This window comes from Mesoplodon bidens (genome assembly GCF_964165515.1).
Source record: "Mesoplodon bidens genome assembly, chromosome: 4".
Taxonomy (NCBI): domain Eukaryota; kingdom Metazoa; phylum Chordata; class Mammalia; order Artiodactyla; family Ziphiidae; genus Mesoplodon; species Mesoplodon bidens.
Window position 1 is genome coordinate 4,698,221 of NC_138160.1, and position 13,311 is coordinate 4,711,531.

A 13,311-nucleotide genomic window follows, 5' to 3' on the forward strand; every position below is an offset into this window, starting at 1 on the left:
GGACCCTTGAGCCCTCCTCATAGACTTGGCCGAGGCGGAGCTTCATGACAGCCTCCCGGGCCCTGCTGTCCCTCGATGCCCCATCACGCTGACAGCTGGACGCATCACCGGACCCTGCTCCACCTGCAGGGGTCACGCTGCTCTGTCTGAGGGAAGGAGATCACGACTTCTCCTTTCCCCTTGGGGATGATTTCTGACAACCACTGACGCGGAGCCCCATGGGCCCCGAGTTCTCTGTAGAATTTTCAACTTTTGCTTTTACATGCCCTGAACAGGGAGACAAATATGAGTAGAAATCAAGTCCTCTTAGAGTCCGAATGGCAAATGGCCATCTCCCCGGGACCTAAGGACCTCCATCCAAATGGGTACTCCTTACGGGACCACATCTCACCTCCCGGCTCTCCCGCCCTAGATGGGCCCCACCCTGGTTGTGCCCTCAGCCCTCCTGCGGGTGGACTTGTGCAAAGCTTTGGGGACACATACAGGCTTATCTGAGAGCAAATGGTGATGCCACGGGGCTGAGCTGGACCCAACTTCTCCACCTCCATCACCTGCCGACATGCCTATCGACAAAGAATATTTTTACAGTCAGAAGAGAGAGAAACAGGGCTGCTTTGAGAAACATCCTCGAGCATCAGCAGCTGCTAACAAATTGAAAGAAAGATGAGCAGACATTATAGGCCTCCTGCTGGAAGTCATCACTTTTAAAGTAATTGCACAAAACAAACAAAAAACCGGCATCTGACAAAGGCTTTAGATCCACCTAAATTACAGGAAGTACAGAGGATCATACTAAGTGATACCACAGAAATGTAACTTGCAAAGTCCTGAAATCAGCAAAAAAAAAAAAAAAAAAAAGGAGATGCAGTAAGATATGCAATCTTTCTGTAACAGGTAAATGGAATAGAAAAATAAATGAGATTACAGAAGAACCTACAGACTAAAAGAGAAGAAAGACACATCAACCAATTGCAAAATATGAGCTTTATTTGGATTCTGACTCTGACAAGCAGATGAAATTTTGACATTGATGACATACTTGGGAATGGAACGCTGAGTATTTAATGACATTAAGGGATTATCATTAAAATTTTTAGATGTCACAATGGTATTGTGGTTAGGTTGAAAAATCTAAGACTCCTTATCTTCTAGAGATGTGAATTGAAATATTAATATGTCTAGAATTTGCTTCAAAATACTATAGGGATGGGGGCATAAACTGATCATCTTTGGAGATGAGTGGACATGATGGGCCTTTATTTTTGTACAAGTTTGAAATTTTCTTTAGAAAAAAGTTTTCTAAAGAAAATACTTTCTTTAGAAAAAAGTTTTCTGAAGAAAAATCTTTCTTTAGAAAAAAGTTTTCTGAAGAAAAATCTTTCTTTAGAAAAAAGTTTTCTGAAGAAAAATCTTTCTTTAGAAAAAAGTTTTCTGAAGAAAAATCTTTCTTTAGAAAAATGTTTTCTGAAGAAAAAACTTTCTTTAGAAAAAAGTTTTCTGAAGAAAAAACTTTCTTTAGAAAAGAGGGAACAGACACACTGTTGAGGGGAGTTATTTCCAAGTACAAGTGAACCTGAAAGCCAAGGGAGGGGAAGCATGACCATCAGGAACGCTAATCGTGGAAGTTAGAAGGGGCAAGGGCCCAGGGAGACTGCCCGGCGACTGAAAATAACTGTGCATCTATAGACAGTAGGTGGGAAATGATGCAGGTCGATGCCCATGCAGATGTGGCCCTCCGCTCAGGAGAGCTGGCACTGCCCCTCACTGTGGGTCTCTCTGTCCCCCAGGTGGTCCGTGGGGAACTGGAGCGCCTGCAGCCGGACGTGCGGTGGAGGCACCCAGAGCCGGCCCGTTCAGTGCACGCGGCGGGCACACTACAAATCGGAGCGGGTCTCCGCCAGCCTGTGTCCACAGCCCGTGCCCTCCAGCCGACAGTCCTGCCAGCCTCAGAGCTGCCCACCCGCGTGGAGCGCCGGGCCCTGGGCGGAGGTAATGGGGCAGGGGCGGCGTACGGGGGTGGCAGGGCCCCTCCTAGGCAACGTGGGGCTGGAGTCTTACCGGGCCTTGCGGGAGCTGACGCACTCTTCCTGTGCAGTGCTCTCGAACCTGCGGAAAGGGGTGGAGGAAGAGATCCGTGGCCTGTAAGAGCACCAACCCCTCGGCCAGGGCGCAGCTGCTGCCCGACGCTGTCTGCACCTCGGAGCCCAAGCCCAGGACTCACGAGGCCTGTCTGCTCAGGCGCTGCCACAAGCACAAGAAGCTGCAGTGGCTTGTGTCCGCCTGGTCCCAGGTAGGTACACTGATCCCAGGTGGGTGCACTGATTCCAGGTGGGTGCACTGATTCCAGGTAGGTGCACTAGCCCCAGATAGGTGCACCTGATTCCAGGTAGATGCACCTGATTCCAGGTAGGTGCACTGATCCCAGGTGGGTGCACTGATTCCAGGTAGGTGTGCTGGGTCCCAGGTGAGCATACCTGGTCCAAGGCAGGTGCACTAGTTCCAGGCAGGTGCACTCGTCTCAGGTAGCTGCACTGATCCCAGGTGGGTGCACTGGCCCAGGGAGGTGCACTGGTCCCAGGTGGGTGCACTGGCCCTAGGTAGGTGCTCCAGGTCCCAGGTGGGTGCACAAGGTCCAGATGAAACTGGGCCGACCAGCTCCTGCCTTGGGGCTGCCTCTCGTCTGGTCTCTCTGCTTCCACTTCTCCTCTGCTTCTTCGTCCCCCGAGTCTCTGGTCCCCCCCATCCACCGGTATTCAGTCCTTCCTCCTGGCATTCACTCCTTGGCATGTCCTTCGGCTTTCTCATCACATCCCTGGAGTACCTCACCCAGGTCATCCACGCGGTCATCACTCCCTCGTGTTGAGCAGAGATTGAATGGGTGAACGGGTGCAGGTGTGAGAGGAGGGGTGTTCATTGCGCTGACCATGGGGTGGGGACACCCACTGCACCCCAGAACACCTGCAGCCACTTCCCAGGCCATGCTTAGGTAGTAGAGCAGGTGGATGACCTCAGGAGACAGAGGACCCGCTCCCTGAGAGGAGCGTGCATAGGCAGGCTTCTCATTTGGGGAAGGGACTGCTTGTGCTGGGTTTGCTCGATGCCTTGTGCTGCTGAAGGCTGGGAAGCCCCTCATTTGCACGGTCGGGGGGCTGTCCCAGCCCTGCTTCTCTGAGACCAACATTTGGAAACACGAGTTTGGAGTGTTAAAGGCTTTCTGACTCGCTTTGGCCCAAGTGGGGGCCAGACACCCTGCTGGGGAGCAGACAGAGCTGCCCAGCCCTGTGCCCAGGAGGGAACGTCGGGAGGCCATGCCAACCCCCTGCCCTGGCGTAGCGAGCCCAGGGGCTGCCCAAGCGACCTGTGAGAGGCTCCTTCATCGGGGTGTGCATCACTCAGAGGCACGGGAGTCAATAAAGCACAGATGACATCAGAAAGCCAGCAACCCAGAGAAGAGCAGCCGCCGCCCCCCTCGGGAGCTCACTTGTAATCCCAGCTGTGGGGCTGCCTTTCCATAGCAGACATGAAAAGAAAGGGCCCAGCTTCCGGATCCCGCGCCCTCAGGGGCAGACTCAGGGCTGCAGCCCCCATACCAACACCTCCAATGGCAACCTGTGCAGGAGGGAGGAATGAATCAATAAAGGGATGGTGTGCCGAGCAGGGCATTTAACCCGGGTGAGACAACACTTCCGTTTGCCACTGAAAACTAAAAACATCATCACTCTTGGATAAAGCCTGCTGCTGCTAAGGTAGAATTCCTGGTCCTGTCTTGCCTGGGACCCGGGAACATCAGCGTCTCTAGGACTGAATCGCGCTGTCGTTAGAAGACTTTTGTTTCTGTGCGTATCCCCAGAGGCTAAGTCCTTAGGAAGGAAGCAACTTGGGCTGCATAGGGTCTGGGAGGTGTCCCCCTGGGAAGTCCTTGCACTGAATGTATAACACATGCGGGCACACACACACACACACACACACATGCACACCCAGAACTTCTCTTAAGCATGGTCCCAGCATGGGAGGAGTCCTGGGAGGAGTCCTCCAGCTCCTTCCTGACATCAGGACACACTGAGCACACCTGTAAGCCAGGTCTGAACGGAGTGTGAGGCCAGAACCCGGGCACCTGGGCTCCTCCACTTATGTGATCTGCGGAAATGTCAGCCCAAGGCAGCAATGCCGGCCACTGGAACCTTCCCCATGACCTCCGAGCTGACCTTTTGGTCTTCTGTGTTATCCTGTGTTATCCAGCCTCCACCTGGCCACAGATTTGCCCAGGGTCGCACCGCCCATGCCAGAGGGTCCAGCTGCAGTGACAGCTCAGGCTCAGAGCACATCACCGTGCGACCGAATAGGTTTGCTGTCTGTGTTCGCTCTCTTCAGGGCAGCACTCGGATTTCTGAGGATGACTGTGAGCCCCAGGTTTGCCCTGCCTGCCCCTGCTTTAGGGGCCAGCATCCCGCTGCCGCTGGGTGGCGTGAATCCATGGAGCTACACATGGAGCTATTACATTTCAGTGCATTCTGGCATCAGTTACAGCCCAACATGTTAATTTCCCAGTGAAGCAGTAGCTCCAGAATTACTCCCTTCATGGTTTCTGATTGCCCTGCCCCAACTCATGCCCCCAGTGCTAGACCACTGTGAACGCAAGGTCTTCCTTTTTGTGGCAGATACTGTAACACCTTTTTAACGTGCCAAGGTCCCATATATTCTACTGACCATTTACACTTACATAAACGGTCAAGCTGATACAATCAGGAGGCTTCTTGACTCAACGATTTTGTAGAAGAGACAGCCACGCAGGAGAAACACCTTTCACTTGCATCCTTTGTTGTCTTTTCTTTTCAGTGCTCCGTTACGTGTGAAAGAGGAACCCAGAAAAGATTCTTCAAATGTGTTGAGAAGTACAGTTCTGGGAAGTACCGCGAGCTGGCCCCGAAGAAGTGCTTACACCTGCCGCAGCCCCACCTGGAGCTGGAACGCATCTGCACCCCATTTCCCTGCCCTAAGCACCCCCTGTTTGCGGCTGCAGGCTCCCCACAGGCCGGCTGGTTTGCCTCGCCCTGGTCTCAGGTAAGGGTGAAGGGAGGGCGGGCAGAGCCCCTGCTCAGTGTTGGTGGCTGGCCTGGGTGGAGAGGTTCCGGCTGGATGTGAGCTGCTTGGAAGCAGATACAGTCACAAAACAACCATCCCGACTGGTAGTTACCCAGAGATCAATTTGTGGCAAGTGTCCTGCTAAGTGTTTTACTGTGTATCCTACACACTGACAGGTGGGTACATACATACATACATACATACATACATACATGTACATTTTATGTATACAGTCCCCAGTGCCTACCAGGGCACCGAGCCCATATGAGTATTCACAGACTGTTTGCTGAATGTGGAATTCTAAACGAAAAACAAATTCAATGAGTGACTCAGGGGGGCTTCCCTGGTGGTGCAGTGGTTAAGAATCCACCTGCCAATTCAGGAGACACGGGTTCTAGCCCTGGCCTGGGAAGATCCCACATGCCACAGAGCAAATAAGCCCGTGCGCCACAACTACTAAGCCTGCTCTCTAGAGCCTGCGAGCCACAACTACTGAGCCCACGAGCCGCAACTACTGAAGCCCACATGCCTAGACCCTGTGCTCTGAAACAAGAGAAGCCACCGCAAGGAGAAGCCCATATACACCAAAACGAAGAGTAGCACCCGCTCGCCGCAACTAGAGAAAGCCCACGCACAACAACGAAGACCCAACGCAGCCAAAAAATTTTTAAATAAATTAAATAAATTAAAAAAAAAAAAAAGAGTGACTCAGGGCAGCCACTTCTGGTCCTTATTTAGAGAACTAACCCCCACCAGTGCAGTCAAAGCTCACTCGTGTCTGGGGGTTTGTTGTCACTGTCATCGATATTCCATGCCCTGTTGAAAGACCATGTGTAGCGGCATCATCTTTAAAAACCAAAGGCCACTCTCCCTCACCAACCACATGCCTCCTTCTGCTTCCTGGGACCGAGTTTGAGACCAGCACACCCAGCTCATGTGGCTGGTGGGCAGGCTGGAGCACATGTGTTTCTGGTCACTGAGGATCTCCCCAAGTCTGTGTACCTGATGGGATGAGGGAGGAAATCTCCCATAGGAAGCAGCAGGAACGAGGCCAGACCAGCTCCTAAAGAAGCAGGCTGCTGGGTCCCCAGCTCCACAGAAATATGTAACCAGTGTTGATCTGGGTAAGCTTTACTAAGGACTGGACACTCACTGTTATTGATCCACCAGTGGGGCAGGCCACATCCCAGGCAAGACACACTCGTCTGCACCACCTGTCCTGGAAAGGATGCCAGTGTCCTGTGTGGAAATCAATGCCAGCCAGGGGCCGGGCAGGAGGAGTGACTGGTGCCACCACAGTGCTTAGCCAGATGGGACCAGTGGTGCTTGACTTTGTCCAGCTCTCCCTCCACCTGAGTCTCCTCACGTATTTCCTGGCCTCCGGGACCCATCTTCAATCCCTCCTGATGCAAAATCCCTTTCCTGAGGCCCCCGCACCATGACAGCCGCTCCGCGTGGCTCCTCTCAGAAGGGACACCACACCCTGCCTCCTGGGCATGTCCTGTGTCTTGCCGTGAACAGTGTCCCCAAAACTCATGTCCACCCAGGACCTCAAAATGTGATCTTATTCAGAAATAGGAAGTTTGCAGGTTTAATTAGCTAAGATGAGGTCATTCTGGATTTGGGCGAACCCTAACCCAATGACCAATGTCCTTATAGGACACACAGGGGAAAGGCCATGTGATAATAGAGGCAGAGGTCACATTGATGCAGCTATAGGCCCAAGAACACCCAGGATTGCCGACAGCCGCCGGACTCTGGAAAAGGATGAGCAGATTCCCCCTTAGGGCCTCCAGAAGAGATGGAACGTGCTCCTTCTGCCAATGTCTTGATTTTATACTTCTGGCCTCCTGAACTGAGAGAGTTGTTTCTGCTGTTTCAAGCCCCCCAGCTTGTGGTCATTTGTTCCAGCAGCCCTGAGCATCTAACACAGTGGTTATTGGTGTTACCAAACCTAACCTGGGTCTGTTTGCCCAATGCACAGCAAAGCCAATCTACTGACGCCATTTTGTGGTGAAGGAAAGTACAGTGTTTACTGCAGGCACCAAGCAGGGAGAACAGGCTCGAAAAGACCCAAACTCCCTGACAGCTTTCAGGAAAGGGTTTTTAAAGACTGAGGGAGAGGGTTGCGGGGTATAAGATCAGCTTGTTCACAGTTCTCTGATTGGTTGATGGTGAGGTAACAGGGTGGTATTTCAGGAATCTCAGTTGCCGATTTTCTGGCCCAAACGGTATGGGCTCTATGTGCTGGTTGGTGGTCAGCATGCAGTTAACTTTCTCCACCTGGTGGGGTTTCAGTGTCTGCAAAACAACACAAGGGCATGGCTTAGGATGTTATCTGTAGCCCTTGAGGAGGAATCAAAGGTCCTTGACTTTGTTTTATGGCTAAACTATTATTATTTTGTATTGCTGGACTGTTTTCCTTTGTTTCTGCATTTTTTAACTTCTCTGATTAAATTTTAATTTTTGGAACTTGGGGAAGGCCTAGGAGGTTAAAGCTTTTCTACAAACAAGAGGTGGGGGACACTGGGGGTGTCTGTCCCCAGGAAGGTCCCGCAGGGTGCTGCTCATTTTCATTTGTGTCCTTGTCCCATCATGTTTCCTCCTGACTCCCCAAGGGTGACTTCCAGCAGCAAGGGCTGTGTCTTAAGTGCCTTCACATTCCTCTTCGCCCAGCTTGGAGTCTGAGGACAGTGGGCATGTGAGCTACAGCAGCTGAATCCGACAATACCATGGTGTCCACCAGCACAGGGGCTTCTCCAGCAGGAGGAACATGAGTCTCAGAGGGGAGACCTCAAGGCTCTGTGGCGCGCAGTCCCCTGATCCAGGAATGGCCAAGAGGTGACGGGCGGTGGGCTCTTTCACTCTCAGCTCTCCTGATTCCCCACAGAATGGGTTCCCCCAGCATGGCACCCACCCTCCCTCATGTGTGCCCGGCACCAACAATTCTATTGAACAATCTTCTGACGTAAACCCAACCCTGAATGCAAACCTGAAATGAACAAGTTTGACAGAGCAAAAATCACACAGAATTATTATTTTTATCTTGTTTGTGGAAAAGCTTTAACCTCCTAGGCCTTCCCCAAGTTCCAAAAATTAAAATTTTATCAGCCAAAGAAAACAAATGGAAATATATATTGGAACCAAATCAATCCACCACAGAAATTTTTTCAGTATTAGCTAAAATTTTACTAGAATAAAACCAGTTCAACATCCCCCCAAATGAAGCCCCAATTCATTCTGTTGGAGATCTGCTGTGTATGTGAACCCAGGATTGGCTGGTAATCAATAATCTTCTTTAGAAATCGCAACATCCCAGCCCGGCCATTGCTGTCCCTCCGGTGCCTCTGCCATATCCCTGGTCCCAAACTCTGAGCTCTGCAGAAGGAAACCATCCCTCAGTCCTTGGAGAGGAAGAGACAGAAAGACCTTCCACCCACTGTATGCACTGCCCTCTAGCTGTGTTCCTGCTTTGCTTTTGGTTCCTCTTATCTTCAAACTTGATGTTGCTTTTTCATTTACAGATATATGAACTCCTCCCCAAATGGTATTTAAATTAGAATTTGTTTAATTTAAATATTGGACCAGGGGACCTTTGAACCACATCCTTTTCAAGCATTTGCTATTTTAAGCAGGTCAAAAGTATCACTAGCTACACACGTTTCCCTTCTATTTTCCTCTGAGTGCACAGGCTTTCCAGCAAGGTGAAGGGATGGATGAGCTAAGAAGCTGAGTCGAGTTGTTTCTGAGGCAGATGCTTCGCTTTCTCTGTCTTTTTGAGAATGTGAGTCAGAGACGAGTACAGGTGGTTCCCAAGACCATGGTCCCTCTGTCCATGGGGAGACTGAGGCTCCTGAGACTGAATCAGGCCAGTATTCACACCACTCTGCTCAATTCAGAGACTTCAGGCACATTTAGAAAAAGAAAAACAAGGTTTATCCTTATTTACTTTAAACCAAAACCTAAAACCTAAACATACATCTTGCATAGCTTTCACCAGCCTGAAATATTCAATCTGTCTGTCTAATAAGTCATTTTTATCATAAGCTGCTTGAAGATCTTATCCAGTGTGACTCATCTATTACATTCCGAGTCCATAACTTGTGGGAGTAATAACTCAAAAGCGATGTTTGCCATGAGCTCTTGTACCCAAGGCTCTGAACCCTTCAATCGTGGGAAACTGTGGGATGGAAATGCATGACCAGTGCCTGGCTCAGCTTTGCCCCCAAACAGGTTATTCCTGTAACAGCAGGAAGATGGCGGGTTCTGTTATTTGATCAGGAGACTTTTTGTTGATCTCAATGGCCCGGCTTATCATTTTGGTTAGTAGTGCATCGCCTGGCAGGACTGACTTCATTCATTTGGGTCGTTTGGGCTTAGCATCCAGTGGATCACACGCTAACCTGGTCTTGGAAAGGCTTAAGTACGAACACCTGCTGGACTGTGTCTGACTCTACATGACAGAGACTGGGTGTGTTCTCAGTGCTGGAGTGCCGGGGCCCTGTCTTGTTCCGGGGTTCCTCACCAGGACTGTGCACAAGTTGACGTGGAGACCCTTGGGCTCTCAGGGGCAAAGAGCCATGTCCCAGACGTCATTGATAGGGTTTTCCATCTTGGCAACTATGTCTGCAGCAATGTATCAAACACACACACACATGCACAGACTCACACATAGGGGCATACACGTGAAGATACACACACAGGCACACACAGAACGTGTGTAGACTTCAGCAGGCTTGGTCTGGATGACTGTGGTCAGTCCATCACAGAGGGCTGCCCTGCACCCTTGATCCATTCGCCCACCTCTAATAATTTGCTCTCATTCTGTTCTAATTATGAGGGTGCACAGGAAAACAGGAACCTTTTTGTTGACATTGATGGACAAGGTCGCCTGAGCTGGAGGGAGTCTGCCTGTAACGAATTGAATTCGTACAAAAAATGCACAGCCCCACCTATGTTTAGAGCAGAAATTGTGTGTGTTGTCCCATCCTGAGTGAGTAGATATTTGGTGTCTGGGAGAAGTTATGGTGGCTGAAGCTCCAGACTTGGAGAGGTCCACGAAGGTGATAAATAAGGGAAGAAACTGCCCCCCTCCCGCCCCTGCAGAGACTTCACAGAAGGAGGATGAAGGTGTGAGACCTCTGGCTGTCTGCAGTTAACATGCATTTGTTTACTCACTGTCCATGCATTTGAGAGATGAACTTTGCCCTGGAAGAAGCCCCGTGGTTTTACAAGTTCCTGTGAATGTGACAGGTGGACATTTACCTTAGACTAAGACCACGTAGAACATCAATCAGGACTTAGAGCTCTCAGACATCACCTTCCACTAGCATTTTTCCATAAAGACCAATAACATAAATAAGAGTAGGCTCTCTAATTTAAAACAAACCCAGAGGCAAATGTTATTATTTAAAAATGCATCTTTGGGGTTTTTTGATAATGACTACGAGTAATCATCAATTCCCCCTTCCTCCAGTTAGAGGAAGTGCAGTGCCTCTTATACAGGGGTGGCCAGTCCTCCTAGGAACACGGGGATCACCAAGGGGACAGGGCACACAGAGGACATCCGAAGGGAGAGGTCTTTCAGCATTTCAATGTCCATAGAGTCTGTCTGAGTGGATGTCTGCCCTGAGACTCCCTGGAAGGGGGCAGGACTGGTCAACCTGCAGGGGTCCTTTCAGAGCACAGCGTGCTGGTCTGCATGGGGTCCAGGTGGGGACGGGCGTGCATCAGCCTCCAGAAGGCCGTTTAATTCTAGAATGACAAGAAGACCCTCACTGCTAGACCTCAGGGGGCCATCCCGCGGAATCCTGCCTCGACGTTTTTCTCCATCTGGTTCCTTGGTTCTTAGACGGAGCCCTGGTCTCAGGCCCTGGTACCGGCAGCAGCATGTGGGGGTGAAGGGTCAGAGGGAATGGGAGGGGGCGTAAGGCCCCGGGGCCCCAGCAGTGGAGTGAGCAGCCCATGGCCGGCTCTTCAGTGGTGATGGCCCTGCTCTGCACCCTGAAGCCACACGCCCCGGAGTCTGGAGGGACCCCCTCACCCCTCAGCAAACAGACCCAGAACTACCCACCCACCCACAGAGTGGGAGTCATCCACATTTTCTGGCTCAAGGACATTCAGACCGAGGCCCTGGAAGGTAAGCAGAAGTGAGCAGGGTGCAGTGGGGAGATTCCATGGACTGAAGATGACAGTGACCGCCAGGGCCACGCGGGGGAACGTCTCAGGGGCTCATTTAACTCTTTGCAGTCAAGCTGCAGGTCAGCTTGATGTACTAGTTTTGTTAGATTGAATGTGGCGGGAGTCAGTTCTGAAAATAGAAGAGGACGGTGCTCTTGCCGGTGTGGCTGTGGTCACCCACTGGAGAGCAGTTCTCCGCGTGTGTCCCGACCCGTAGCAGCATGGCTACACATGCAGGTTCTCGGGCCCAGCCCAGACCTGCTGGTGCTCGAGCTTTAGGCCGGGCCCCAGCATTCTGCTTTGCTGAGAGTCCTGTGGTTCATTTGGACACGCATTTGAGCTTGAGAGCCACTGGTGTGGAGGGTGTCTCCAGCAGCAGGGGGTCTGGACAGAGGGCGACAGCATCTGTCACTCTGCAGGTCAGGGAGCAGGTGCAGGACACCGTCAGCGCCCGGCATGGCGGCCGCCTCTCCTGCCATCAGTACGAGGAATGGCCTGAGACGCTCAGGCTAAACCCCATGAAGCTGAGGAAGGAGACTTGGCCTTTGATTTCAGATCTGAGTTCCGGTCTCCCTTTCCACCGAGTATTCCTTTCCCAACAGTGTGGTGTCTTGTGAGTTGCCCTCCACACCTGCTGCTCCTGCAGCCCCAGCCTCTCACTCTCCACCCTGGGTGTCTGCACAGAGATTCTTAGGATCAACCCACCTGCAAATCCAGTGGAAAATCTGGAATGTGATTTCTAAACCCCATGCTGAGTTTGAGGCCATTATGTTTACGATATAGCTGAACCACTTGCATAGCTTTTCCTTCCTGGGGGGAAAAAAAAAAAGTGAATAAACTTTTTCAGATTCCTTTTTTTTCTTCCCTCTCCTGCTCTATCTCTGGTTTTATCAATGCAAAGTATTTTCAAAATCTGCAGCCATACATCTTAGTTCTTTCTGTTTACATGAAGAAACACAAAAGTTGAGCTATTTGGAGACTTTTTTCCTAAAAATATGTCTCTCACGGGGAGTTTAAAATCTCTCTAGACCAGTGCTTCTCACACTGGGTGTTCTTATGGATCATCTGGGGGTTGTGCAGATTCTGAGGCAGTGTCCGGAGGTAGGAGGCAGGGATGCTGACAGGCTCCCAGCTGTTGCCAGGGCTGCTTGTCCAGAAACCGAGCTTTGAGTAGTGGCTTTAGAAAGTGCCCCAAGGAAGGGCAAGCTGCTTGTGCTCAGTACTAGTGTCTGGAGCCTAGAACTGTGCCTGGTAAGAGGAGGAGAATGATCCCTCTTTGTGAATAAATTAACCAATGACGAAAAAAGAATCAAACCACTTGGTGCTGTTTAAGTGATGCAAAACGCCAGATCTCTTGATTTCTAACTGAGGCATAACATCTTTAGCAAGAGTGGAATTCTGCCTCTGCCTCTGCCTCTGCTGATGAAAGAAACTCAACTCACAAGGCAGAGACATTCAACACCTACGGAGGAAGATGTGACCGACAAGACCCTAGGAACCCTGCGGCAGTGCAGCCCTGTAAGTTCTCAGCCCACGATGGTAGCTGAGGGAGGGCCTGGAACCAGAGTGCAAAGCACCAAGGCCAGAATTGCGGCTCTGCCGGAATGTTCGGAAAGATGTTACAGGCAGTGGGAAACATCTGGCTCTACTGCGGATGAGCCTCATGATTCAGGAATCAGACATGAGTCTGCCCACAACATTGTTGTTTTCCTGGCTGCCATCGTCGTATACTGAAACTGAACTATTGATGACTTTCGCTGAAATTGGTTTTGAGGAGAAGGGGTAAGCCTCACAGAACGTTCCAAACCCACATGCTTAGCAGCTAAAGCCCTGGATTTTCCCTCCAGGGGCCCAGCCATCCTTTCCCTAAAGAGAAAAAAAAAGAAGCAGGAACAATGCCTTCAGCTTATGAGTTTTCAGGACTCTCTATTTCCAAATTTTCTCCCCCCCAGGGTCAGATAGAGATGTTTTATTTACTCCATCGCCGAGTCCCTATCCCAGGGAATATCAAAACCACTTCTCCAGGCTCTGTTTGCAGCGGGTCCTGAA

At 50.9% G+C, this 13,311-nt stretch overlaps 2 protein-coding genes across 3 annotated transcripts in view; both read left to right on the forward strand.

Moving 5' to 3' along the window:
• The window catches only part of ICE1 (interactor of little elongation complex ELL subunit 1), a 535,590-nt gene that overhangs the window by 365,133 nt on the left and 157,146 nt on the right, over positions 1-13,311 (forward strand). The gene's annotated exons all lie outside the window — the stretch shown is intronic.
• The window catches only part of ADAMTS16 (ADAM metallopeptidase with thrombospondin type 1 motif 16), a gene marked incomplete at both ends in the record, with an annotated part of 159,613 nt that overhangs the window by 144,076 nt on the left and 2,226 nt on the right, over positions 1-13,311 (forward strand). For both annotated transcript variants that reach the window (XM_081231772.1, XM_081231773.1), the window contains 3 exons: positions 1,788-1,989; positions 2,096-2,290; positions 4,837-5,061. In XM_081231772.1, coding sequence (XP_081087898.1) covers positions 1,788-1,989; positions 2,096-2,290; positions 4,837-5,061 — 622 coding nt within the window. The remainder of the gene's footprint in view (positions 1-1,787; positions 1,990-2,095; positions 2,291-4,836; positions 5,062-13,311) is intronic.